The following is a 25,737-nucleotide window of genomic DNA, read 5'->3' as shown; positions in this document are numbered from 1 at the left end:
ACATGTAGCTGTCCAGTTTTCCCAGCACCACTTAGTGAAGAGGCTGTCTTTTCTCCACTGTATATCCTTGCCTCCTTTGTCATAGATTAGTTAACCCTAGGTGCATGGGTTTATCTCTGGGCTTTCTATCCTGTTCCATTTATCTATATTTCTGTTTTTGTGCCAGTACCATATTGTCGATGACTGCAGGTTTGTAGTATAGTCTGAAGTCAGGGAGTCTGATTCTTCCAGCTCCATTCTTTCCCCTCAAGACTGCTTTGGCTATTCGGGGTCTTTTGTATCTCCATACAAATTTTAAGATTCTTTTTTCTAGTTCTGTAAAAAAATGCCACTGATAATTTCATAGGGATTACACTGAATCTGTAGATTGCTTTGGGTAGTATAGTCATTTTCACAGTATTGGTTCTTCCAGTCCAAGAACATGGTATATCTCTCCATCTGTTTGTGTCATCTTTGGTTTCTTTCATCAGTGTCTTATAGTTTTCTGAGTACAGGTATTTTACCTCCTTAGGTAGGTATATTCCTAGGTATTTTATTCTTTTTGTTGCAGTGGTGAATGGGATTGTTCCCTTAATTTCTCCTTCTGGTCTTTCTTTGTTATTGTGTAGGAATGCAAGAGATTTATGTGCATTAATTTTGTATCCTGCAACTTTACCAAATTCATTGATTAGCTCTAGTAGCTTTCTCATGGCATCTTTAGGATTCTCTATGTATAATATCATGTCATCTGCAAACAGTGACAGTTTTACTTCTTTTCCAATTTGTATTCTTTTTATTTCTTTTTCTTCTCTGATTGCCGTGGCTAGAACTTCCAAAACTATGTTGAATAATAGTGGTGAGAGTGAACATCCTTGTCTTGTTCCTGATCTTAGAGAAAATGCTTTTAGTTTTTCACCGTTGAGAATGATGTTTCCTGTGGGTTTGTCGTATATAGCCTTTACTATGTTGATGTCCGTTCCCTCTATGCTCACTTTCTGGAGAGTTTTTATCATAAATGGGTGAAGAGCTTATTCTGCACCTGTTGAGATGATCATATGGTTTTTATTCTTCAGTTTGTTAATATGGTGTATCACACTGACTGATTTGCATATACTGAAGAATCCTTGCAGCGCTGGGATAAATCCCACTTGATCATAGTCTGTGATGCTTTTAATGTGTTGTTGCATTCTATTTACTAGTATTTTTGTAATTTTCTTTTTTTGTACTATCTTTGTCTGGTTTTTGTATCAGGGTGATGGTGGCCTCATAGAATGAGTTTGGGAGTGTTCCTTCCTCTGCAATTTTTTGGAAGAGTTTGAGAAAGATGGGTGTGAGCTCTTCTCTAAATGTTTGAGAGAAGTCACCTGTGAAGCCATCTGGTCCTGGACTTTTGTTTGTTGGAAGATTTTTAATCACAGTTTCAATTTCATTGCTTGTGATTGGTCTGTTCATATTTTCTGTTTCTTCCTGGTTCAGTCTTGGAAGGTTGTACCTCTCTAAGAATTTGTCCATTTCTTCCAGGTTGTCCATTTTTTTGGCATAGAGTTGCTTGTAGTTGCTCTTAGGATGCTTTGTATTTCTGTGGTGTCCATTGTAATTTCTCCATTTTCATTTCTAATTGTACTGATTTGAATCCTCCTTCTTCTTAATGAGTCTGGCTAAAGGTTTATCAATTTTGTTTATCTTCTTAAAGAACCAGCTTTTCATTGTATTGATCTTTGCTATTGTTTTCTTTGTTTCTATTTCATCTATTTCTGCTCTGATCTTTATGATTTCTTTCCTTCTACTAACTTTGGGTTTTGTTTGTTCTTCTTTCTCTAGTTCCTTTAGGTGTAAGGTTAGAGTGTTTATCTGAGAGTGTTCTTGTTTCTTGAAGTAGGCTTCTATTGCTGTAAACTGCCATCTTAGAACTGCTTTTGCTGCATCCCATAGGTTTTGGATCATGGTGTTTTCATTGTAATTTGTCTTTAGATATTTTTTGATTTCCTCTTTGATTTCTTCAGTGATCCCTTGGTTATTTAGTAACGTATTGTTTACCTTCCATGTGTTTGTATTTTTTACAGTTTTTTTCCTGTAATTGATATCTCATCTCATAGCGTTGTGGTCACAAAAGATGCTTGATACAATTTCAATTTTCTTAAATTTACCGAGCCTTGATTTGTGACCCAAGATGTGGTCTATCCTGGAGAATGTTCGTGTGCACTTGAGAAGAAAGTGTAATCTGTTGTTTTTGGATGGAATGTCCTATAAATATCAATTAAATGTACCTGATCTATTTGTCATTTAAAGCTTGTGTTTCCTTGTTTGTTTTCATTTTGGATGATCTGTCCATTGGTGTAAGTGAGGTGTTAAAGTCCCCCACTATTATTTTGTTACTGTCGATTTCCTCTTTTATAGCTGTTAGCAGTTGCCTTTTGTGTTGCGGTGCTCCTATGTTGGGTGCATATATATTTATAGCTGTTATGTCTTCTTCTTGGATTGATCCCTTGATCATTATGTAGTGTCCTTCCTTGTCTCTTGTAACATTCGTTATTTTAAAGTCTATTTTATCTGATATGAGTATTGCTTCTCCAGCTTTCTTTTGATTTCCATTTTCATGGAATATCTTGTTCCATCCTCTCACTTTCAGTCTGTGTGTATCCCTAGATCTGAAGTTGGTCTCTGGTAGACAGCATGTGTATGGGTCTTGTTTTTGAATTCGTTCAGTGAGCCTGTGTCTTTTGGTTGGAGCATTTAATCCATTCACATTTAAGGTAATTACCGATATGTATCTTCCTATTACCATTTTCCTAATTGTTATAGGTTTGTTTTTGTAAGTTCTTCTCTTGTCTTGTGTTTCCCACTTAGAGAAGTTCCTTTAGCATTTGTTGTAGAGCTGGTTTGGTGGTGCTGAGTTTTGTTAGCTTTTCTTGTCTGTAAAGCTTTTCATTTCTCTGTCGAATATGAATGAGATCCTTGCCGGGTAGAGTAATCTTTGTTGTAGGTTTTTCCCTTTCATCACTTTAAGTATAACATGCCACTTCCTTCTGGCTTGTAGAGTTTCTGCTGAGAAATCACCTGTTAACCTTATGGGAGTTCCCTTGTATGTTATTTTTTGTTTTCCCTTGTTGCTTTCAGTAATTTTTCTTTGTCTTTAATTTTTGTCAATTTGATTACTATGTGTCTCGGCATGTTTCTCTTTGGGTTTATCCTGCCTGGGACTCCTTGTGCTTCCTGGACTTGGGTGTCTATTTCCTTTCCCATGTTAGGAAAGTTTTCGGCTATAATCTCTTCAAATATTTTCTCGGGTCCTTTCTCTCTCTTTTCTCCTTCTGGGACCCCTATAATGCAAAAGTTGTTGCGTTTAATGTTGTCCCAGAGGTCTCTTAGGCTGTCTTCATTTCTTTTCGTTCTTTTTTCTTTATTCTGTTCCGCAGCAGTGTGGATTCCACCATTCTGTCTTCCAGGTCACTTATCTGTTCTTCTGCCTCAGTTATTCTGCTATTGATTCCTTCTAATGTATTTTTCATTTCAGTTATTATATTGTTCATCTCCATTTGTTTGTTCTTAAATTCTTCTAGGTGTTTGTTTTTTAATTCTTCTAGGTCTTTGTTAAACATTTCTTGCATCTTCTCAATCTTTGCCTCCATTCTTTCTCTGAGGTCCTGGATCATCTTCAGTATCATTATTCTGAATTCTTTTTCTGGAAGGCTGCCTATCTCCACTTCATTTAGTTGTTTTTCTGGGGTTTTATCTTGTTCCTTCATCTGGTACAAAGTCCTCTGCCTTTTCATTTTGCCTATCTTTCTGTGAATGTGGTTTCTTTCCACAGGCTGCAGAATTGTATGGCAATTCCCTACTCTTATGCAAATATTTTTATTAAATTTTCAATATTTAAAGTATATAGCCCCTTTATTGTGTAGTGATTTGTGCTTTTTTTTTAAATTTCTGAAAGTCTCACTGATCACCAGATCCTATTTCCAACTGAACTGAATACTAGTTAGAAAGTACCTGCCTTTTATTGTCAGTATTGATAATAGAGAGGTGTAGCTGATGTAGAAGAAAGTTGAAGTCAACATCAAACAAAGCTATTCTCAAACACAAGCATGAATAGAGAGGTAAGAAAAATAAGTTAATGGAACATATAGAGGTATTTTGACTTTTCAAATTGGATTATATCAATTATTTAAATTATCCTAGTTTCATTTGTTTTAAACGTCTATGAATAAGTTCTACATAGCTCATATTTAAACATTAATTTTCTTTCTAATTTGTAGCAGAAGCTCAATGCTGGCCACTTGGTTATGAGAATAAACCCTGGGCTGGTTCAGTAATTGTGAACTTGCTTACAATGTTATCTAATCTGTATGATCATCCTCTGTGCATTTTGAAAATTAATCACTCTCCTGAGGTAAATTATATGAAATTCTTGCTATTATATTCCAGTATGTTTTCTTGATGTCAAATATTCATCCATCATGTGAATTCTTAAATGTTATCCCTCTCATTTTATTCTGGAGGATATAAATAATGTCATTCATTTAACATTGTTTGGATTGTGTTCTCATTTAAAAACTCTTCAGTAACATGCATCAACCTGGTATTCTAGACAAACGAATTCAGGAATCTGTATCATTACCATTAAGATAAATGCTAATCAGTGGTATTAAGTAAGGCCCATATGTCTGCTTGTAGAATATTATTGTCAAGATGTGCCATGTGCATTTATCAGTTGAAAACTAAACAGATTGATACATGTGTACTCTTAACAGAGGGAGATATCTCAGTTGGCATTTATTCCAGCACTCTGATACATTTCCATTTCTTCCTTCAGCCTCCTGCATTTTGCCTCCTCACTCACTAGTGTAAACTTATGGTGACAAAACTCCTTCCCTCATAGTTTATGGTGTTCCTACCAGTGTCATGGAGAGAAAGTAATGAAAAATCCTCTCTTCTCCTGAATGCAAAATGGAAAGGGTAAAGTCATCATTCTATTTTTGTGTATTTTCAAGTGCATAATTTTCTAACCAATCCATCATATAATATATAATACTCCCCCATAAATGAGAACAATACATTCTGACTCATAAGTAAGGCTCAGTCTAATGTTTCTTTTAGCAGAAAAGCAAATGTGAGGGGAAAAGCTATTGCTTTTTATTTAGGAAAAGGAAGCATTGTGAATAGAATAATACCTTCTGGCCACTCTAAGAATAAACCATAGAATTGAAAATGCCCTGTAGAGACTGTGCTAACTGAATTATTCGAATACATCTTTCAAAGAGCAGATCTAAAATGCTGGCATGCATCATAAAGGTTGGAGCATTTAATCCACTCACATTTAAGGTAGGTTGAGTGATATGTAATCCATTTTTCATTACACAATTACTCCTTGCATTTCTGCTCAAGTGGTGGCCTTATTTAAGCTCCTTGATCTCGCATCTCCAGCCCCACCCATTCTACATTACTGATGTCAGAATATTTCGGTTCATTTAACACTTACCTTTAAGTCTCTGTTGGTTGGTTCTCCATCACCTTTGGAATAAAATATTAATCCTGACCATTACATTCAGGGCCCAACACAATCCAACTCTGATGTCACCTTCAACCCCTCCTTCCACCTCTTCTACCATCTAGCAACTCAGGACAACATGAAATTCTCTGAACATATGCATGACTGTACATTGGTGTCTTTTCAACCTATATCCTTTGCTGTGATTGCCTTTCTTCTACTCTTGTCTTGTTGACGAACTCCTATAAATCACAGCACTAATATCCCCACTCACTGAGTGCATTTCTGATTCTCATTAGTAGAATTAACTCATGGCATTTCCCCATGTTTCCTACATCTATTTTTGTAGTAACTTTCATATGAAATTATTTGATAACATTTGTTTTTTATCTGTGAAGTGACTATATATATATATATATATATATATATATTTGGATAATCATTAAAGGGACTATGCTCCCTGATCACAAGTTCAGTTTTATCTTGTAAGTTTAACAAGATTAAATTAATTTGCCCATTGCCTTATAACAAACTGAGGATCATAGCATAGTACTTGGCTGTTGATAGGTTTAGTTTATTTTATAATTTGAATTTAGTTGACTGCTAAAGAGGACAGTATGCCAACAATAGCTTTCATTTTATTTATATATTTTGATAAAATAATACATAATTATTTAAAAGAAGTAGCATAAACAAATTCCTTCATACAATTCCAATTTAAGATTGTGTACTATGATTAAAACACCCATTTTTTAATGTGGAAAGGTCCCCCCCTCAGTTTTATTGAGATATAATTGACATACAGCACTGTTTAAGTTTAAGGTGTACAGCATAATGATGACTTACATACATCATGAAATCATTATCACAATAATTTTAGTGAACATCCATCATCTCATATAGATATAAAACTGAAGAAATAGAAAAAAAGTATTTTTCCTTATGATGAAAACTCTTAGGATTTACTCTGTTAACAACTTTCATCAATAACATATAGCAGTGTTAATTATATTTATTATGTTCTACATTACATCCTCAGTACTTATTCACCTTATTTATCTTATACCTAGTTTGCACCTTTTGACTGCTTTCATCCAATTCTCCCTCCACCTCGCTCCCCACTCCTGATAACCACAAATTTGCTCTCTTTTTCTATGAGTTTGTTTGTTTTGAAGTATAATTGACCTATAATGTATGTTAGTTGCTGTTATACAACATAGTGATTCGATATTTCTATACATTTCAAAATGGTCACTGTGATAAGTCTGGTTATGTCACCGTACAAAGATATTACAAAGTTATTGACTATATTTCTCATACTGTACATTTCATTCCCATGACTCATTTTGCAGGTGGAAAGTTTGTACCTTTTAATGTTCCTCACTTATTTCTTTTCTCCCCCCATGTCTCTCCCCTCTGACAACCACCTATTTGTTCTCTGTATCTATAACTCTTTCTGTTTTGTTACGTTTGTTTGTTTTGTCATTCAGAATCCACATATAAATGAAATCATATAGTATTTGTCTTTCTCTGTCTGACTTATTTCACTTAGCATAATACCTTCTAGGTCCATCCATGTTGTCCCCAATGGCAAGATTTTATCCTTTTTTATGATTTATCACTCAGTAATATTCTATTGTGTGTGTGTGTGTGTGTATGTGTATATATCTTCTTAATCCATTTGTTTATTGATGGGCATGTAGATTGCTTCCATGTCTTGGCTATTGTAAATAGTGCTGCAGTGAACGTAGGAGTGTATATATCTTTTCTAATTATTATTTTCATGTCTTTGGATAAATACCCAGGAGTGGAATTGCTGGATCATATGGTCATTCTGTTTTTATTTTTTTGAGGAATCTCCATCCTGTTTTCCATAGCAGCTGTACCAATTTACATTCCATCTAACAGTGCAGGAAGGTTCCCTTTTTTCCATATCTTAGCCAGCACTTATTATCTGTTGTCTTTTTGATAATAGTCATTCTGACAGGTGTGAGGTGGCATCTCAGTGTGGTTTTGATTTGCATGTCCCTGATGATTAGTGATGTTGAGCATCTTTTCATGTGCCTGTTGGCCATCTGTATGTCTTGTTTGGAAAAATGTCTATTCAAATCCTTTGCCCAGTTTTTAATTCAGTTGTTTTTTGATGTTAAGTTGTATGAGTTCTTTGTATATTTTGGAGATTAACCCTTTATTGGATATAGTATTTGCAGATATTTTCTCCCATTCAGTAGGTGGCCTTTTTGTTTTGTTGGTGGTTTCTTTCACTGTGCTAAAACTTTTTAATTTGATGTAGTCCCATTTGTTTCTTTTTGTTTTTGTTTCCCTTGCCTGAGGAGACAAATCCAAAAAACTATTACTAAGACTGATGTCAAAGAGCTTACTGCCTATGTTTTCTTCTAGAAGTTTTATGGTTTCAGGTCTTACAGTTAAGTCTTTAATCCAGTTTAAATTTATTTTTGTGCATGATGTGAGAGAGTAGTCCAGTTTGGACAGCTACATGCAAAAGATCAAAACAACCATTTAAAAATGCTCTTAACTAAAGGTATTATCCTGATTCTATAATTATAATTCTGACATTTAGTTGGTAGCAATTGGACAGAGACTCAGATCTGTGTATTTCAAAGTTGTTGTATATTTTTACTAAATAATAAATATAGCTTTACTGTTCTTGACTGTCTTTTCCCCACTTGCCACTTGGTAAGAGCATATTTATAGAAAACAAAAAGGATAAGCTTCACACTATATCATGGTTAAAAACTTTTTATATCCCCTAAGAACTTTTGTTTGCCATTTAAGTGTTCATTTGTGATTCTTTGACAATAATCATTCTTTGCGTTAAAGTCATGCCTTACGCAGACAATACAAATTGTTTTGCAATAAATTGTCTGATAAGTAACTATAGGTTAGAATCGGTTCCACTGGTTTCAGAAGTAGAACATTGACATTACATTGTCATTCTATGAAAACCTTACTTTAGTGCATTGCTCATAGCGCACACCAAACTCCTTCCTATAGTGAGAGTAGGAAGAGAAAAATGGTATCAAGGAGATAAGAGAGTGAGAAAAATTAGAAACAGTGGTAAGAAGTATTTTGAAAGAAGTTCCACAATAGTTTTTAAAGTTGGCCAGTAGTAGAGTGAAAAGAAATACTTTACAAAGAAGGGATGCCATTCTACCACTTTTAGATCAGTTTTCAAATCTTATACAATTAAAAGTTAACCTTGTGCCACAACAATAAGTTGGAGAAGACAGAATGAGAAGAGTCTTTTTCAATTAATGTAATGTGATACATATTCAAAATTGCTGCTGTTCTTATTTCTGAATTGTTTGTGCAGAAACATAGGTGTTTAGTGGTGTGGACACAATCATAGGTGTTTAGTGCTGTGGATACCATTTTTGTTGCTGATCTAGTGTTGGTTGGTTTTGTGGATATAAATGCAAAAATAAATCCGTCATTTCTCCTACCTAATGGCAAGAAATGACTTTCTTAGAATACAAATTGATCTTTATATTATTATGTAAGAATAATGTAAAGATAGAAAAGAAACTGTGGAAATAAAAACAGAGTAAGGGAAGAAATACTCTGAGGATATGAGGTACATAAAAGCAAAATTAACACTTCTAATTTAAAAAGTGATCTGTTGTATTCCTTGTGTCAACATGCCCTCATCTTTGGGAATTCTAACTGCCCCTGGCTACGAACGCTTCAAGAACAGACTACATGTGATCTAGTATTTTATTTTACTTTCAATGTTTCAGTATTACTCTTAAGACTACATGATATACATATGGATGAGAGCTTATATAGCAGTGATTCTTATTCACTTGTTTTTCTCATTTGAGGGAAGAAGCATGTCTGGTACTATGTAAGTAATGGAAACATATGTATATGATATAGATATATTTTTGTATTAATAGTAATGCTTTTACTTTTAAATTTAATCTTTATAGTGTCTTCATAGTTTATATACATCTTGCCATCTGATATGTTGAAGCTGAAAGTATTTTCAATGAGTTCAATGCATGCTGGCATAAATTATTAGGCAGGCATGCACACACACATACACAAATGCATAATACTGTAAATGAGAAACAACAAACTGAGATATGTAAGGTGACAACATACTACCTAGAGGTAGGTTAACATAGTGCTGGTCTAGGGGCTCTAGGTTCATATATCACTTAGTAGTGTGTGACGTTAGGCATATTATTTAATCTCACTGCTGTTTAGTTTTCTCGTCAGTCAAATAAGGCTAATTACCTCAAGAGTGATTTTGATGTTTAAATGAGTTGATTCATATGAATATGTTTTGAAAAGTACCTGGCTCAGAGTTAAATGCTCAATAAATGATGGGTTTTATTCCCAGTTAACAATTGAGACCTAACGAACTTCCCCAACACATTTGGTGGCTTAAAACCATAATTCGTTATTTTTCTTTGTTGTTCTCTTGGCTCAACTGAGTGGTTCTCACTTGGAGTCTCTCATGGAGTTGCAGTCAAATGGCAGGTGAGGATGGAGTCATAGGAACTTTTTTTTACTCACAGGCCTGATGCATGGACTGAGAGGCCTACAGTCGTGGCTATTTGAGGACTTCTCTCTGTATGTGGCTACCTTGTGCCTTCCCATGGCATGGCAGTCTCATAAGTCACATTTCATACAGGGCAGCTAGCTTTCCCCAGAGCAAGCATTCAGTGATAGGAAGTGGAAGCGGCAAGTCTATTAATGTCCATCTTACAAACTGGCGCAAATATGGCACTTGTGCGATACTCTATAGGTCAAAAGAGGGTCCTCTCAGATTCAACAAGAGGGGACTCAGACCTTACCTCTCAATGGGAGGAGTGTCATACAATTGCAGGCAACTTTAGTCTGTCATGCATATTAACATTATTCAGTGGCCTATTTAATGAACACCAATGTTTCATTACTTCTTGGCAGTCGATAACCTCTGTGGAATTTAGATACATTTGCCCTAGGTTCACCACACTGAGATATTTTAAAAAACACAGTATTTGGATAATTATATTTATAATCAGTACAGAATTTCGGCCTATGAAAAAATAACCCCAGCCTTATTCCCCTTTGACCTGTGTTATTTGGTGTGTGCTGGTGTGTGCACTGCCATTACCTAATAGCCAAAAATCAGTCCAGAGGACAGGACATAGAGGAAGAAACATTTGTCCTTCAATAAAATCCATAGAGGATACATGTCTCTACACTTATAGCACATGGAACAAGTTTGTGAAGAGAATCATACATGTTTCTCTCAGCAGGGTGTAAAAATTAGAGGTCATTCAGGTTCCAGGGAAAAGAATTACCAGGGCAGAGTGGCTTCTTCCTAAACCTTAGCTAAAAATGGCAGTACAATTAAGGAAAGGGACTCCAAGCTTTGGGACTGTGACGTGGAGATATAGCCTTCTACTGCTATTAAACCATTCCCCTTAACCATCCCTTTATTTAGCTAATTGACTCCAGACCTTAGTGAGCAGGCAGTTGAGCCAGTTAAGTGGCAATTTGAAACAAGGAAATTTTTAAATTAGTTTTTGAAGTGCAGTATCACAAATTTAGACAAGCATTTCATATGATCTAGATAAATGGAGATGTCAGTTCTGTCAGATAACCTGCAAAGTATTAGTTATAAAGAAAAAAACAAAAACTTGCCAGGAAGCATAGAATGTCTCAAGAAATTGTGTGTGGATGGTCAAGCTGTAAGGCTGTGTCGCTTGGTATCATAGACTAAACACATCTTACAAGTGCTAATATAGTTAGATAATTATTCTAAACTTGAATCATTTCTTGACCAAGACATTATTTTATGACATTTTCTCCTGAATTCCATTGTTTCCTTTTTTATCCTATTGAAATCATACAATTGCAGTATGATGGTTGTAGAATCACAGCACAGCAATTAAAAATCAATTTCCAAGTAAATTAATTTATTCACTTGGATTTCTTAAACACCTTGAAGTGTATGCATATATAGAAATGAACACTTCTTAAAATTCCCTTTTATGTCCCATCCATTTCCCCATATTCCACAGTTATTCCCTTATCCCTGCCTCCAAAGCTCTCCATAAATGCCTCCCCAAGACCTATATCATGCACTTCTCATCTGTTTTACCCTTACTGTTTTCCATCTAGCTCTCTAGTTGAATTCTTCCTCATATTCCATTATGAAGCAAAGAACCAATCTGGCAATTGACAAGATTTTCCTTAGAGATTTCCAATCACTCCTTCTCCCCAACATGGATTTCTGAGTGGGATCTAAACTGAGAAGTGGGGAGGGGCGGTTGGTATTCAGAGATAGAGGAGAGAGAGTTATGGGAAAAGAAGAGAGGCAAGCATAGTGTGCCGCTTCTCACTTCTGAGATTCAGCTCTATGACTGAACAAAACAAAATCTGTGTAGTTAGAAATAACTGTCAAGGGAGGGAAGTAAACAAAATATATGTAGTTTGTTTAGAGAAGATCTTCTCAAATGGGCCTCACTTCCACTCCTTATCTGGAGAGTTCTGAAGGTGTCAGGCTCACAGAAGCATGCCACACCAAAGAAGGTATATCCTATTTCTTGGCATCTTGTCAAATATAGTATTTATCCCAGATTTTTAATTTTTGATGAAAAATAGTATTTACATTTGCATTAAAATAAGTCAGGGTGGATTTGTTAGCTCTTGACCTTATTCTTTTGGCTTCTGCCATGATCTCATTTAGAAATGTATGAAACATGTATAATAAACAAAATTCTGATGTTAACACATGGTCAAACCTCACAGACAACCCAACAGCAGATTGGCTCTGGTTCTGATCTTTCCAGACCCAACATAACCAGGATCTTTCTCTTAAGAACATTATGGAAGACATTCACTAATAAAGCAATCTGGTCTGTGACACTAGCAGCTCAGGACAGCTAGGAAAGCTTGGTCGTGGTGAGCAAACTATCTGATGCCGTTCTGCTTACCGTCCGGTTGGGGTACCATCCAGCTGTGGCCTGGTTCATGCACAGGCCTTTGAGAGGCAGGGGGCGTCCCTAAGATACCAAAAGGTGGGCTCAGTGAAACTAGTACTACAGATAAGGGTACCCAAAACATGCCTGCACAGCTGAGGCTAACTTATACTACTCTTGAGCTCAGACATAGTAGGCTGAATTTTCTTATAGTTGTTCTGTCATTTACTGTATACTATAAATACATAAGTATTTTATTGTTCAGTAAAACTTAAATTTGTTAATAAGCCTTTTCATGAGCAATGAGATTGAAAAAAAGGAAAGTTCATGTTTAATGAGATTTTAGATACTAAATTTCTGTTTTTAAGTGAGTTGATAAGTACACAAATAATAATAAGTACACAAAATATGTGACTCTTTATCATCCACCATGAGAACATTAGTGATATCACTATGAAAACCGGAAGACATAGACTTGCAGAAGAATCATCAGCATCTACTTCAAAGGTTAGTGGTTATTTTAAGAAGAGTGTACTGTAAGATAAGAAATTAACACACACATGATTGCAGAGGGTACATCTGCATATAACATTGTGAAATAGACATTTTCCTTTAGAGTAAATGACTATTCATCTAGTTAGTTTTTCTTATTTTTAATCCCCAATTTTCTAGTGCATGTAGTTTGAGACATTGGCTGTTAAATAAGGCCAGTTTTATATTGTTGCTATCAGATGCTTCAAGAAGAAAATAAGTTAAATAACTTCCCATGCTTTTTTTTTTCCCCTTTCAGCTCATGGAAATCACATTACAACTTGAAAATTCATTCCTCAAAAGTAAAATGTCTGCTATTTTTGTGAATGTTATTTTGTATTAAGTTAAAAGGATTATATTTAAAATAAAGTTACTTGCAGTAATATGAATTTAAATTTGGCAGGGCATAAGGTCATAGTAAAAAAAAATTCTTGTTGAGAAATATATGCAATGACTACATTTGCAAAATCGCCTGTGGTGTGTACATAATTCATAAATGCATCCAAACTGCAATTGACTTATAAACTGTAATTGTCAAACTTCACAAATATTGTTATAATGCATACGGACATACCTCGTTTTATTGTGTTTCACGCCATTGCGTTTTGTAGAGGTTTGTGGCAAATTGGAGGTTTGTGGCAACTCTCTTTGGGGCAAGTCTAGTGGAGCCATTTTTCCAAGAGCATCTGATCACTTCATGTCTCTGTGTCACATTTTGGTAATTCTTGGAATATTTCAAAGTTTTCATTTTATTTTACTTGTTATGGTGATCTGGAATTAGTGATCTTTGATGTTACTTCTATGACTTGCTGAAGGCTCAGATGATGGTTAGCATTTTTTAGCAATAAAATATTTTAAAATTAAGGTATATACATTGTTTTCTAAAAATATAATGCTATCATATTTTAACAGACTACAGTATAGTGTAAACATAACTTTTATATGCACTGGGAAACCAAAAATTTTGTGCAACTTGATTTATTTCGATATTTGCTTTATCGCGGTGGTCTGGAACTGAACCCACAATATCTCCGAGGTATGCCTGTATATAGTTGGCCGTCAGTATCTGCGGGTTCCACATCCACAGATTCAACTAAACACAGACTGAAAATATTTGAAAAAAAAATTCCAGAAAGTTCCAAAAAGCAAAACTTAAATTTGCAGTGCACGGGCAACTATTTAAATAGCATTTACACTGTTTTAGATATCATAAGTAATCTAGAGATGATTTAAAGTATATGGGAGAATGTGCATAGGTTAGGCTATATGCATATATGATGGCATTTTATATAAGGAACTAGAGCATCCATGAATTTTGGTATTCTTTGGGGGTGGAAGGGTCCTTGGAACCAATTCCCGTTGATACCAAGGTACTACTGTATATGACAATTTGATGAACCAAACTACAAAACTCTTTGTGATAAAACCAGAATTGAGTACAAAAAAAAAGAAAAAAAAAAGACTCAAACATAACAGCATATGTTTTTTCTCTTTGGTTGCTTCTAAATAGGATTTTATGAATATTTAATTCTTTACAAATACATTTTGTAAATAGATTTCAGTGGTCTACAGAGCTACTCAATTTTTATAAACAAAATTTTGTTGCATTGTTTTAAAATCATTTAGAAATTTTAATTAAACAATTAAAAATTGTGCTAATAAAATTCAAGTTTTGAAGATTTGTAGACTGCAGTTATTGAAAAAAATAACTTCCTTGTGACACAAGAAAGACATTTAAATTTACCTCTACAAAATCAAGGAATAACCTAAACAAGTTCAAGTGGATTTTAAATTTTGTATAATATTGTTGCAGGAAGGGGAACCCCTTCCAGGGCCTGAGAGTGGGCTCTTGTCTAACACTCAGAAATGAATTGTTCGAGGAGACACACATGCTGACAAAGCAAGAGACTTTATTGGGAAGGGTCACCCGGTCGGAGAGCAGGACGGTAAGAGAACCGTCGGCTTCTCTTACCGTAAGGAGGAGGAGGACGACGGCTCTGTCACATGGCTTGCAGTCCCAGGTTATATGGTGATGGTATTAGTTTCCGGTTATCTCTGACTTTCAATCTTTCTGACTCAGGGTACTTCCTGGTGGCACGCGCATCGCTCCGTCAAGATAGATTCCAGCGAGGATTCTGGGAGGTTGGTAGGACATATGGACTGGCATCTCCTCTCTCCTTTTGACCTTTCCCGAATTCTTCTGGTTGGTGATAGCTTGTTAGTTCTGCATTCCTTACCGGGACCTCATGCCGTGATTACTGTGGTGCCTGGCCAGGGCTTGGCGATTTCAGTCAGTGTTTCCCCTAACAATATAAAATTTAATTTTGAAATTCTCTAATTGTTCCTTGGGATATTTTAACCCATGTGAAGAATCTTTTGATGGAGCTCCTATTATAACAGGATAAATTCACGTTCTTAGAGAAATAAAATGAACTTTAAAAGGCTTTCCAGGGGCTTCGCTGGTGGCGCAGTGCTTGGGAGTCCGCCTGCTGATGTGGGGGTCACGGGTTTGTGCCCCGGTCTGGGGGGAATCCCACATGCCGTGGAGCGGCTAGGCCCGTGGGCCGTGGCTGCTGGGCCTGCGCGTCCGGAGCCTGTGCTCCGCAACGGGAGAGGCCACAACAGTGAGAGGCCCGCGTACCGCAAAAAAAAAAAAAAAAAAAAAGTATTTCCAATTTGCAGCATCTAAATTTGGCAAAACCTTCAAAAGTATCATAAATAATGGAAAACTTATTTTATGAAGCTTATGTCCTACGAATGTTTGCTGAAGACTGTTACTTTGAGTAGAGGCAGAAAGACAGCACTTGGGAAAATATTTGGACTGAAAAATTTACATATTTTAAGAAAAAATAGGAATGAGATTTTGTTTAGCATAATTTTTGAGTTTTTCTTAATTTAAAGTATTACCATCCACAGTGAAGAGGAAAGATGTCAAAATTTCCTATATATCAACCATAAAATACATATTTGAGAAGACTGTAGGCAGTTTAAAAAATTTAAAAACAATAACACCGTATTAAAAATGTATTCTTCAGAAAAATATTAGTGACTCACTATTACGGGCGATAAAGGCTGAAACACTAAAATACATTAATATGTGCGAATAATTATAATTCTGTTATTTTTAATGTTCATATTATAATGAAGACATTTTAAAGTTTTGCTTAAGGGCTTCCCTGGTGGCGCAGTGGTTGAGTCCGCCTGCTGATGCAGGGGACACAGGTTCGTGCCCCGGCCTGGGAGGATCCCACATGCCGCGGGGCGGCTGGGCCCATGAGCCATGGCCGCTGAGCCTGCGTGTCCGGAGCCTGTGCTCTGCAACGGGAGAGGCCACAGCAGTGAGAGCCTCGCGTACCGGAAAAAAAAAAAAAGTTTTGCTTAAATATAGCTGCTTTAATTTTTAGAAATAATTTTATTTTACAAAATGAATTTTGAATTGCCCTCTGTATAAACCCATCAATATAAAATCTCCAAAATTTATAATTTTAATTTTATTGCCCCCTTTCACTTTCAAGGGGCATCGGTTGGAAAACATTATATGGTTACCATAATTAATAACCTGGCATGTTTAGGAGAGGTCAGATACACTACAAGACTTGTAGCTCACGCTCTGGTTACAGGAAAAGTTCCCTTGCGGCCCAGGGGGATTAAGATGTAACAGAAAGAAAGAAATAGTGAGTTTGCCAAAAGATTGCTGTGATATGGAGGGAAAAGATTCCCACCAGCGAGACTATACATTATGTAGAGGAACGGGAACACCTCTGCCAATGCTGTTTCCTTCACTGTGGAGGGACATATATGAGAACAACACGCCTAAAGCTTCTCTGTCTTTTTACTTCTTCCCGTGGAGCCGGCAGTCAGCTATTTGATTGGTCAGTTTTGAAAGAAAGTCTGCGTGTATGACCCGCCCCTTCCTTTCGTCTTAGGGAGGAGCGGTCTCTAGAAAGTGCCCACTTTACTCCGCCCCCCGGCCGGCAGTGAAGTTGACAAGTGCGGAATTTGCCTGTGCGCCATCTTGCTGTTGGCTGCTGTCTGTGCCGTAGTTGGTAAGTCTGTCTAATTCTGGAGTTTAGTATGAGCAAACCTGCCGTTATGAGCCAGTCTTAAACATCTTCGCTAGCATTTATAAGGAAATAGTTTGCTTTTCCTGCTACGTTATTTCTTTTCTTTTGTTTTTCATTTCTCCCTGGGTAAAAGAGAGACGTTACTCGCACGACCCTCCTCACACCACAACATCTAGAATGTAAAGTGGGCATAGAGAGAAAACAAAAAAAGAGGAATTCTGTGCTGTAGAGTGCTTATGGAGTAAAACTTTGGGCATGCTTATGGCATGGCTGGAGTGGGAGGTGTTAAACTTGGATAGTTTTGGACTAGGCGCTGGCCACATATTTTCAGCTGTAGTGGGTTGTTGCAGTTTGTGACGATTTTGTTTACAAGAGAGTGACGGGTTTTATATAAGAAAACACTGATTTCTGTAGAGGCAAGTCTGCAGGCTCTGGGCTGTAAGCAAAGGCAGGAAAACTTTGATAGGCTCAGCAAGCAAAATCTGACCAGTACCGCTGAGATGTCCTTATTAAATGCAGCCTAGCCAAATAGTTGCTACTGCTTGACCATACATTCTGCATACCTGATTTTTTCTAAGAAGCCTTCTCTGAGACAAGGGTTTAATTATAGAGAGTCTTTTCATGTAGTGGCCGTTTTTAGGTCTCAAAGTGTTTCTGCTATATCCAGCGGTATCTGCAGGACGTGGTTAGTGCCAGGCTTAGGTTGGTAACAGAGAAAGTCTGCTGAAATTCTGATTATCTTTATATATATATATATATTTAAAGATTTATTAATTATTTATTTATTTAGGCTTCGTCGGGTCTTAGTTGAGGCATGCGGGATCTTTCGCTGTGGTGCGCGGCCTCTTTGTGCATGGGCTTCTCTCTGGTTGTGGAGTGTGGATTTTCTCTTTCTCTAGTCATGGCGTGCTGGCTCCAGGGTGCGTAGACTCTGTAGTTGTGGCTCGGGGGCTTAGCTGCCCTGTGGCATGTGGAATCTTAATTCCCTGACCAGGGATCAAACCCAAGTCCCCTGCATTGGAAGGTGGATTCTTTACCACTGGACCACCAGGGAAGTCCCATATATATATATTTTAAATAAATTTATTTATTTATTTTTGGCTGCATTGGGTCTTTGTTGCTGCGTGCGGCTTTCTCTAGTTGCGGTGAGCGGGGGCTACTCTTCATTGCGGTGCACAGACTTCTCATTGCAGTGACTTCTCTTGTTGCAGAGCTTGGGCTGTAGGCGTGCGGGCTTCAGTAGTTGTGGCATGCGGGCTCAGTTGTCGTGGCCCGCAGGCTCTAGAGCGCAGGCTCAGTAGTTGTGGCGCACGGGCTTAGTTGCTCCGTGGCATGTGGGATCTTCCTGGACCAGGGCTCGAACCCATGTCCCCTGCATTGGCAGGTGGATTCTTAACCACTGCGCCACCAGGGAGGCCCCCCATTTTATATTATTTTGAGTCTCCTTCAGAGTCAAGAGAGGGAACGTTGGAGGAATCCTGTGACTTGTTGGTAAGTTTTAAAGTTGCTCCTACCTCTTGATCACAGGTGGCTCTAAATTTGGTAATTTTATACAATCTGACCATGACTTTTCACTGCTGAGATTCAAACTGTGACTCTACCCATAGGAGGTTGATGGACATCAAAATTTAAAAAAAATGGGGACCCTTACTCTACAGAGCATATAATTTCTTCTTAAATTCAGAATGAGAAACAACTAAATAAAATTATTGCAAAAACAGTGGCTAAGAAAGCAAGTCATAAAGGCTTGCTCTTGGGGTGCTCTAGTTCTAATAATGGATTTTGCTTAGGAGTTTGCAGTGTTAGAGTAATTTAAAATTTGTGCTTCAAGTTAATATAGAACAATGGAAGAGTGGAAACAAAAAGGAAAATAGGATGGAGGAAAGTAAAACTTTTTTTAGAAGAAAACCTGAGAAATTAGGGAGTGAATTGACAAAGGTGACATAGGAAATGACACTTTGAAGTTCCAGTAGACATCTATAAGAGAGAAGTGGAGATTCAAGAGGATCTAAATGCTGTACAACAGAGTATTGGAAAAGGGAGAGGTGTTTAGTTGTTACTAGATTGAAATAGGGTCCCCAGGTCCCAAATTAATCAAAAAGAGAAAGAGGCAAGATCTCAAATGGTATGACTCCTTCAAAGAGAGTCAAGGAACAGGAAACCATTGAGAGGTCACAGATAAGAAATGATGTAAAATGCATTAGAACAGAATCGTAAACAGTGAGAAAACTAGGAGGATATGTAGAATACACCAAGTATGATTATGTGATTTTCAGGTAATACAGTTTTTGTAGGTTTGCAGGGAGGTATAGTTTGTGCCTCAAAGGAACATGCCCAAGAATTAGGACTCAAGACAAGGCTCAGCAAGATAAGGCATACTGAAAGGGGCAAGGCAAAAACATGAGTTAAGGTTAAGCTTGAATGGGTTTGATATCAGTCTGTTGGGAGAAAAGTTTTTTTTGTGGAATTATCCATCTCAGGGAAGTGGAGGAAAAGAGATTTGTTTAAACAGTGGATACTTTCAGTAAACTCAGAATTTAGTGATTTCATCATTGATGGTAGAAATGATTTTGGAATTTAAGAAACAGGAAAAAATGAGGAAAAAACTGATGTCTAGAAAAGATAAAAAGGAAGGCAAGTATTCGTTTCCAGCGAACAGCAATAATCCTTTATATTTTGGAGAGGAGAACAAATTAATAAGCAGGGTAAGCTTATTAGAAACTCAACTTCCTAAACAGATTAAATGGTTAAAAAATTAACTAAAACTTTATGAAAGGTATAGGAGAAGGAGAGAAGAAAATAAAAACTAGAGGCGTATTTCATTGCTGCAGAAAAATATGTAGCAGAAAAAAATGCTATTCAAGGTCTGAACAATTCAGTGGTGAAAGACACTGCCTACAGGAGCATATGGAAGGGGTATTAGTTCTCCCTGGGCCCGTAGGGTCTCGGCTTCAGAAGCATCAATTGCAGTTTCAGTTCAAGAATCTGTTGAGAGTGATTTTCCAGCCAAAACAAATGGGATAAGAAAGAAGCCATCCCTGAGAGGCAGGTTTCACCAGCTTAGCAATTCTATAACAAGAGGCAGTGGAAAGAGTCACTGTGGTATAGGATTGAAAGTATCTGCTTCCTGGAGATAGTAGGGCTTGTTTAGAATCTCCACTTCCAGCAGTACCAGAGAGCCAGAAACTGGGAGTTAAAGGAGGGAACAGAAATGAAGAGGTTTTTAAAATATGTCGCAGAGGGAAAAATTGTACTTCAAATAAAATCTGGTGATCTTGAGTGTAAATTTTAAAACTTTTCTGGAAGGCAGGAATGTTTCAAATGTCATTCTTTCAGAGAGGCAATGGTATGCTAAGTGCATTTTGCTTCCACTTCTCCGTTTTTGCTCTTACTTCTGTTCTATCCTCTGTAAGTTTTACTTATTTAAACAATTCTGTAATACTTAGTAAATGCCCAATACTGTCCTATGTCCTTTGCAAATGTTGACTCATTTATTTTATGTATTTATTTATTTTATGTATTTATTTTATGTATCAATCCTGTGCAGTAAGAATTCCTATAATTCCTATTTTATAGATAGGTTCAAAGAGTTTAATTACTTTGTAAGGGGGACAGACCCAGTCTGTCTGGTTTGAGTCAGACTAGTTAGGTAAACTCTTTAGTAGGTCCTATATTATGTATGTCTCCTGTGTCATTTTTTAAATGCAAATGCATGCAAATATGAATATATATTCTTAATTTTTACTTTTCTCTACAAAGGAAATCAAATTTTATACACTGTTCTGTACCTTGTTTTTTTCTCTTAATTGCGAATTCTGGAAATATTTCCATATCGATATGTACAGAGCTTCTCATTCTTTTTCATTGTATAAAATATTAATATAGCTGTAGTATTAATATTTTGTTATGTGAATGTATCATAGTTTATTTAAATATTCCCCTGTGGATGGACACTTGGGTGATTTCCACTCTTTTACAATTAAAAATAGTAGTGTGGGGCTTCCCTGGTGGCGCGGTGGTTGAGAGTCCGCCTGCCGATGCAGGGAACACGGGTTTGTGCCCCGGTCCGGGAAGATCCCACATGCTGCTGAGCGGCTGGGCCTGTGAGCCATGGCCGCTGAGCCTGCGCGTCCGGAGCCTGTGCTCCGCAACGGGAGAGGCCACCACAGTGAGAGGCCCACATACCGCAAAAAAAAAAAAAAAAAAGACAAATGCATATGTAGCATTGTTTATATATTACCAAATTCCATAAGTCTTTTACCATTTTGCATTCTGCTTACAATATGCTTCATCATAGCCTCATTAACAGAGTATTATGAAATGTTGAGATTTTTGCCAATCTGATAGGTGAAATGTGTTACTTCAATGTTGTTTTAATTTGTATTTATTATTTAATAATAAGATACGAATGAGTTAAATATCTTTCCATTTGTTTAAGAGTCACTTGAATTTCTTTTTCTGTGAACTGGCTGTCGTTTGCCCTTTTTCTAGGGAACTTTTAGTGTTTTATTTCTGTTTGAAATCTAGCTGTTCTTTTTATATGAGAGAGATGGACCTTTTGCCTCTGACGTGAGTTTCATGTTTCTTCCCATGTCAGTCATTTGTCTTTTGACCCTGCTTATTTTTTTAATATAGTAAAATATATCAACATTTTCTTTTATGGGTTTTGAGTCACATTTAGAAATGTATTTCTCCAAGTTTATAAAGGAATTTGTCTGCTTTAGTACTTTTGTGGTTGCATTGTTTTTCCTTTATATATTTAAATCTTTGATTCTTTTTGAGTTTATCAGTGGTCGTGGAATATGATATAGATTCAACTTTATTTTCTTCCAGATGACTATCCTTTGGGCTCTTTAAAATGTGGCTAGTAAAAACCTGTCTTTGATATGATACAATTTATGAATCCCTGAAGGAACTATACCCATTTCAGATACTGGGAATGCCTCTGACTGAGAGGAAGCAGAAAAAGAAATTCATCAGCATGAGTTTTGGACTTTCTCCTAACAGTCTGATTTTAACATTTTCAAGCTGCAGCTCACAAAGGCATGAGAATTTGACCATAGACGTTAATTCCTTTGAACCTTAAAGTTTTTTGTATTTGAACTTTCAAGGTGATCTAATATTTGGACTTTAATTTCTCCTTGGGAATTTAATAATTTAAAGAGGTTACTTTCAAATTTGGGATATGTCTATAATGTCAGAATTTTATTCTTAGAATTTAAGCCATTTGATATAATTGCAGGACCTCTGATAGAAAATTTGGAATAAGAAATAGAATTGGGAATAAATTTTCAGCTCTAGATTTAGAATGACTACAGATTTAATTTAGTTAATGTGGTTTTTTGACCTGTTTTGGAGTATTCTGGGCTCAGAAATCTAAACTGCCAACAGTGGTTCCAGAAGGATACCCAGAATCATAGTTGGGGTGGGTGACTCAGTGATGGGAGCAGGAATGTCTTGATAGGCTGCTGATTCCTTTCTCTCGGGGGAAGCCACTCCCCTAGCTGAGCTGAAGCTTAATGATAAAGCTCAGTGGTTTAAGAGAACAGAATGCTAGAGAATATTGGTGTATGGGAGGGATTGTAGAATGCTTCCTCCCTACCTCTGATGTTTCCTTAAGGTCCATTGTCATAACATGTCTGGCCTTTCAACCCAACTTCTTCCTAAGTAGTTCAGGGAGTTATTTGGTTGTTGAATTGAGAAGAAGAAACTGGGAGCCCCTTTATCTCCGCTTGTTCTTGGGATTGAACTGTCCTCAGGAAGCTGCTCTGCTCTTCCATTTTACAAGAGTGGGTGAAGGACTGTCTCCATATCGTATTACTGAGACTAAAAGGGAAACAGCAAAATTTTGGATTCAGTGCTAGAAAACATGTTAATGGATAAACCGCACTCTCCACCATCTGCTTTAATCAGACACAAAGGTAATATTTGGATCTCCCAATAAGCCAACTAATTTGTATTTCTTAATTCTTCAAAAATTGAGTAGGAGTGCCAATTATTGACCTTCCTCACCTCCAACTCCATCAAGGTGGGAAGCCCATGATAAGGACAATGGAGTGACTGAACTGAAATTTCAGATGCTATATTGTGTCTCATAACTGAGGTGGGAATCAAGTCAGCAAGGACATCACCATTCAGTACACTCAGTACATGCTCAGTAGCAATCTATGTTTAATAGCTGTGTGGAGGGAATATATGCAAGTTATATCTCCACAAGATATCTCCAGAAAAATGAGCAAGGATCATATGCATACCACCCTTGATGCCTTAATTCTATATATACCTTTTCTGACACCAAAGTGTGAAATTACAGGAAAGTCTAAATTTAAAAAGTTTTGTGTTAGGCTAAGTTTTTAGAAGCAGAAATAATGAGACATAGAAATAAAGTAAGTTATATGTTATACACCTGAGTGTTTAGAACTGCCAAGACTGTAAAGTCACATCATGTTGAGTTTTGGGTTTTTAATATTCATCTTTATAAATTTTATTCTGAATGAGCCCTTGGGATACTTTGTATCAGTGACAGATTTTTATTAATAATAAAAGCACCATCCCCACCTCTGCCCTTTGCCTTATACTTCTGGTGACACAATGAGAGCCAAGTCAGTTGTTCCACTCAAGTAGCCAAACTGTCTGTAGGCAAAGAACATATTTTTTTCTCCGCTTATTAAGTGGTAAAGAGGTAGCTGTCTTCCTCCCCTCCTGAAAGAGTCTCCTTGGAAACATGATGGGCCTGATTCATAATTATAATACTTTTGTATGTAAATAAAGTCTCCCCAGAAGCCAGAGAGCCTTGTGTGTCTCAGACTGAGAGATGTCTCTAAGTTCTGGGTCTCATTCCTCCTTGAAATGTAAATACCTAGGAATACTCCCCTCAGTGCTTTCACCCAGTACTTAACAGACCTATGCTAGAATGTAACCCTTTGGCTTTGGAGGAGATAAATTTTATTATCCTTCTGGATCAGAGCATTTAGTGCCATCATTAGGGAAACAAATGGCTACAGATTTAATCCTATGATGTATGAAAATGTTTCTAGGAGAAATGAAAGAAAGGATTCCCTAACTTTATAATGAATTCATTTTCATGTGGCAGGAGGATTGGACTTTTTATAGGAAATCTTTTATTTCCCACACATCCCTTACATGATTTTTCTGTCATTTCTGCTGGATAAAGATGTTAATACTATACTTGGGACATAGCAAATAATTCACAAATGATAGCTATTATAATAATTATTATGCTTATTATTTTAAGATCTCAAAAATGCCTATATCCATGTTGCACAAAGAATCATTAAAATTTAAATTACTTTTTTTTGAATTTTATTTTATTTTTTTATACAGCAGGTTCTTATTAGTTATCCATTTTATACATATTAGTATATATATGTCAATCCCAGTCTCCCAGTTCATCACACCACCACCACCAACCTCCCCGCCGCTTTCCCCCCTTGGTGTCCATACATTTCTTCTCTACACCTGTGTCTCAATTTCTGCCCTGCAAACCGGTTCATCTGTACCATTTTTCTAGGTTCCACATATATGCGTTAATATAGGATATTTGTTTTTTTCTTTCTGACTTTCTTCATTCTGTATGACAGTCTCTAGATTCATCCATGTCTCTACAAATGACCCAGTTTTGTTCCTTTTTATGGCTGAGGAATATTCCATTGTGTATATGTACCACATCTTCCTTATCCATTCGTCTGTGGATGGGCATTTAGGTTGCTTCCATGACCTGGCTATTGTAAACAGTGCTGCAGTGAACATTGGGGTGCACATGTCTTTTTGAATTATGGTTTTCTCTGGGTATATGCCCAGTAGTGTGATTGCTGGGTCATATGGTAATTCTATTTTTAGTTTTTTAAGGAACCTCCATACTGTTCTCCATAGTAGATACAGTGCAAGAGGGTTCCCTTTTCTCCACACCCTCTCCAGCATTTGTTGTTTATCGATTTTCTGATGATGCCCATTCTAACCAGTGTGAGGTGATAACCTCATTGTAGTTTTGATTTGCATTTCTCTAATAATTAGTGATGTTGAGCAGCTTTTCATGTGCTTCTTGGCCATCTCTATGTCTTCTTTGGAGAAATGTCTGTTTAGGTCTTCTGCCCATTTTTGGATTGGGTTATTTTTCTTTTTTAATATTGAGCTGCATGAGCTGTTTATATATTTCGGAGATTAATCCTTTGTCCATTGATACGTTTGCAAATATTTTCTCCCATTGTGAGGGCTGTCTGTTCACCTTGTTTGTAGTTTCCTTTGCTTTGCAAAAGCTTTTAAGTTTCATTAGGTCCCATTTGTTTACTTTTGTTTTTATTTCCATTACTCTAGGAGGTGGATCAAAAAGGATGTTGCTGTGATTTATGTCAAAGAGTATTCCTCCTATATTTTCCTCTAAGAGTTTTATAGAGTCCGGTCTTACATTTAGGTCTCTAATCCATTTTGAGTTTATTTTTGTGTACGGTGTTAGGGAGTGCTCTAATTTCATTCTGTTACATGTAGATGTCCAGATTTCCCAGCACCACTTATTGAAGAGACTGTCTTTTCTCCATTGTATATCCTTGCCTCCTTTGTCATAGATTAGTTGACCCTAGGTGCGTGGGTTTATCTCTGGGCTTTCTATCCTGTTCCATTTATCTATATTTCTGTTTTTGTGCCAGTACCATATTGTCTTGATTACTGTAGCTTTGTAGTATAGTCTGAAGTCAGGGAGTCTGATTCCTCCAGCTCCGTT

The 25,737-nt window shown here is 36.7% G+C and overlaps 1 protein-coding gene across 2 annotated transcripts in view; it reads left to right on the top strand.

Annotated features, from left to right (window-relative positions):
• GABRA4 (gamma-aminobutyric acid type A receptor subunit alpha4) overlaps positions 1 to 25,737 on the top strand; it is a 256,206-nt gene that overhangs the window by 73,574 nt on the left and 156,895 nt on the right. Inside the window, exon 9 of one of the 2 annotated variants that reach the window (XM_060299293.1) lies at positions 16,863 to 16,979. The exons of the other annotated variant lie outside the window; for it this stretch is intronic. Within the exon in view, the coding sequence (XP_060155276.1) occupies positions 16,863 to 16,979 (117 nt within the window). Of the gene's footprint in view, positions 1 to 16,862; positions 16,980 to 25,737 lie in introns of those variants that run through there. 2 annotated transcript variants of the gene reach the window in all.

The sequence above is a fragment of the Globicephala melas genome, chromosome 5, assembly GCF_963455315.2.
Source record: "Globicephala melas chromosome 5, mGloMel1.2, whole genome shotgun sequence".
Taxonomy (NCBI): Eukaryota; Metazoa; Chordata; class Mammalia; order Artiodactyla; family Delphinidae; genus Globicephala; species Globicephala melas.
This window is presented reverse-complemented; position numbering and strand designations above follow the sequence as displayed.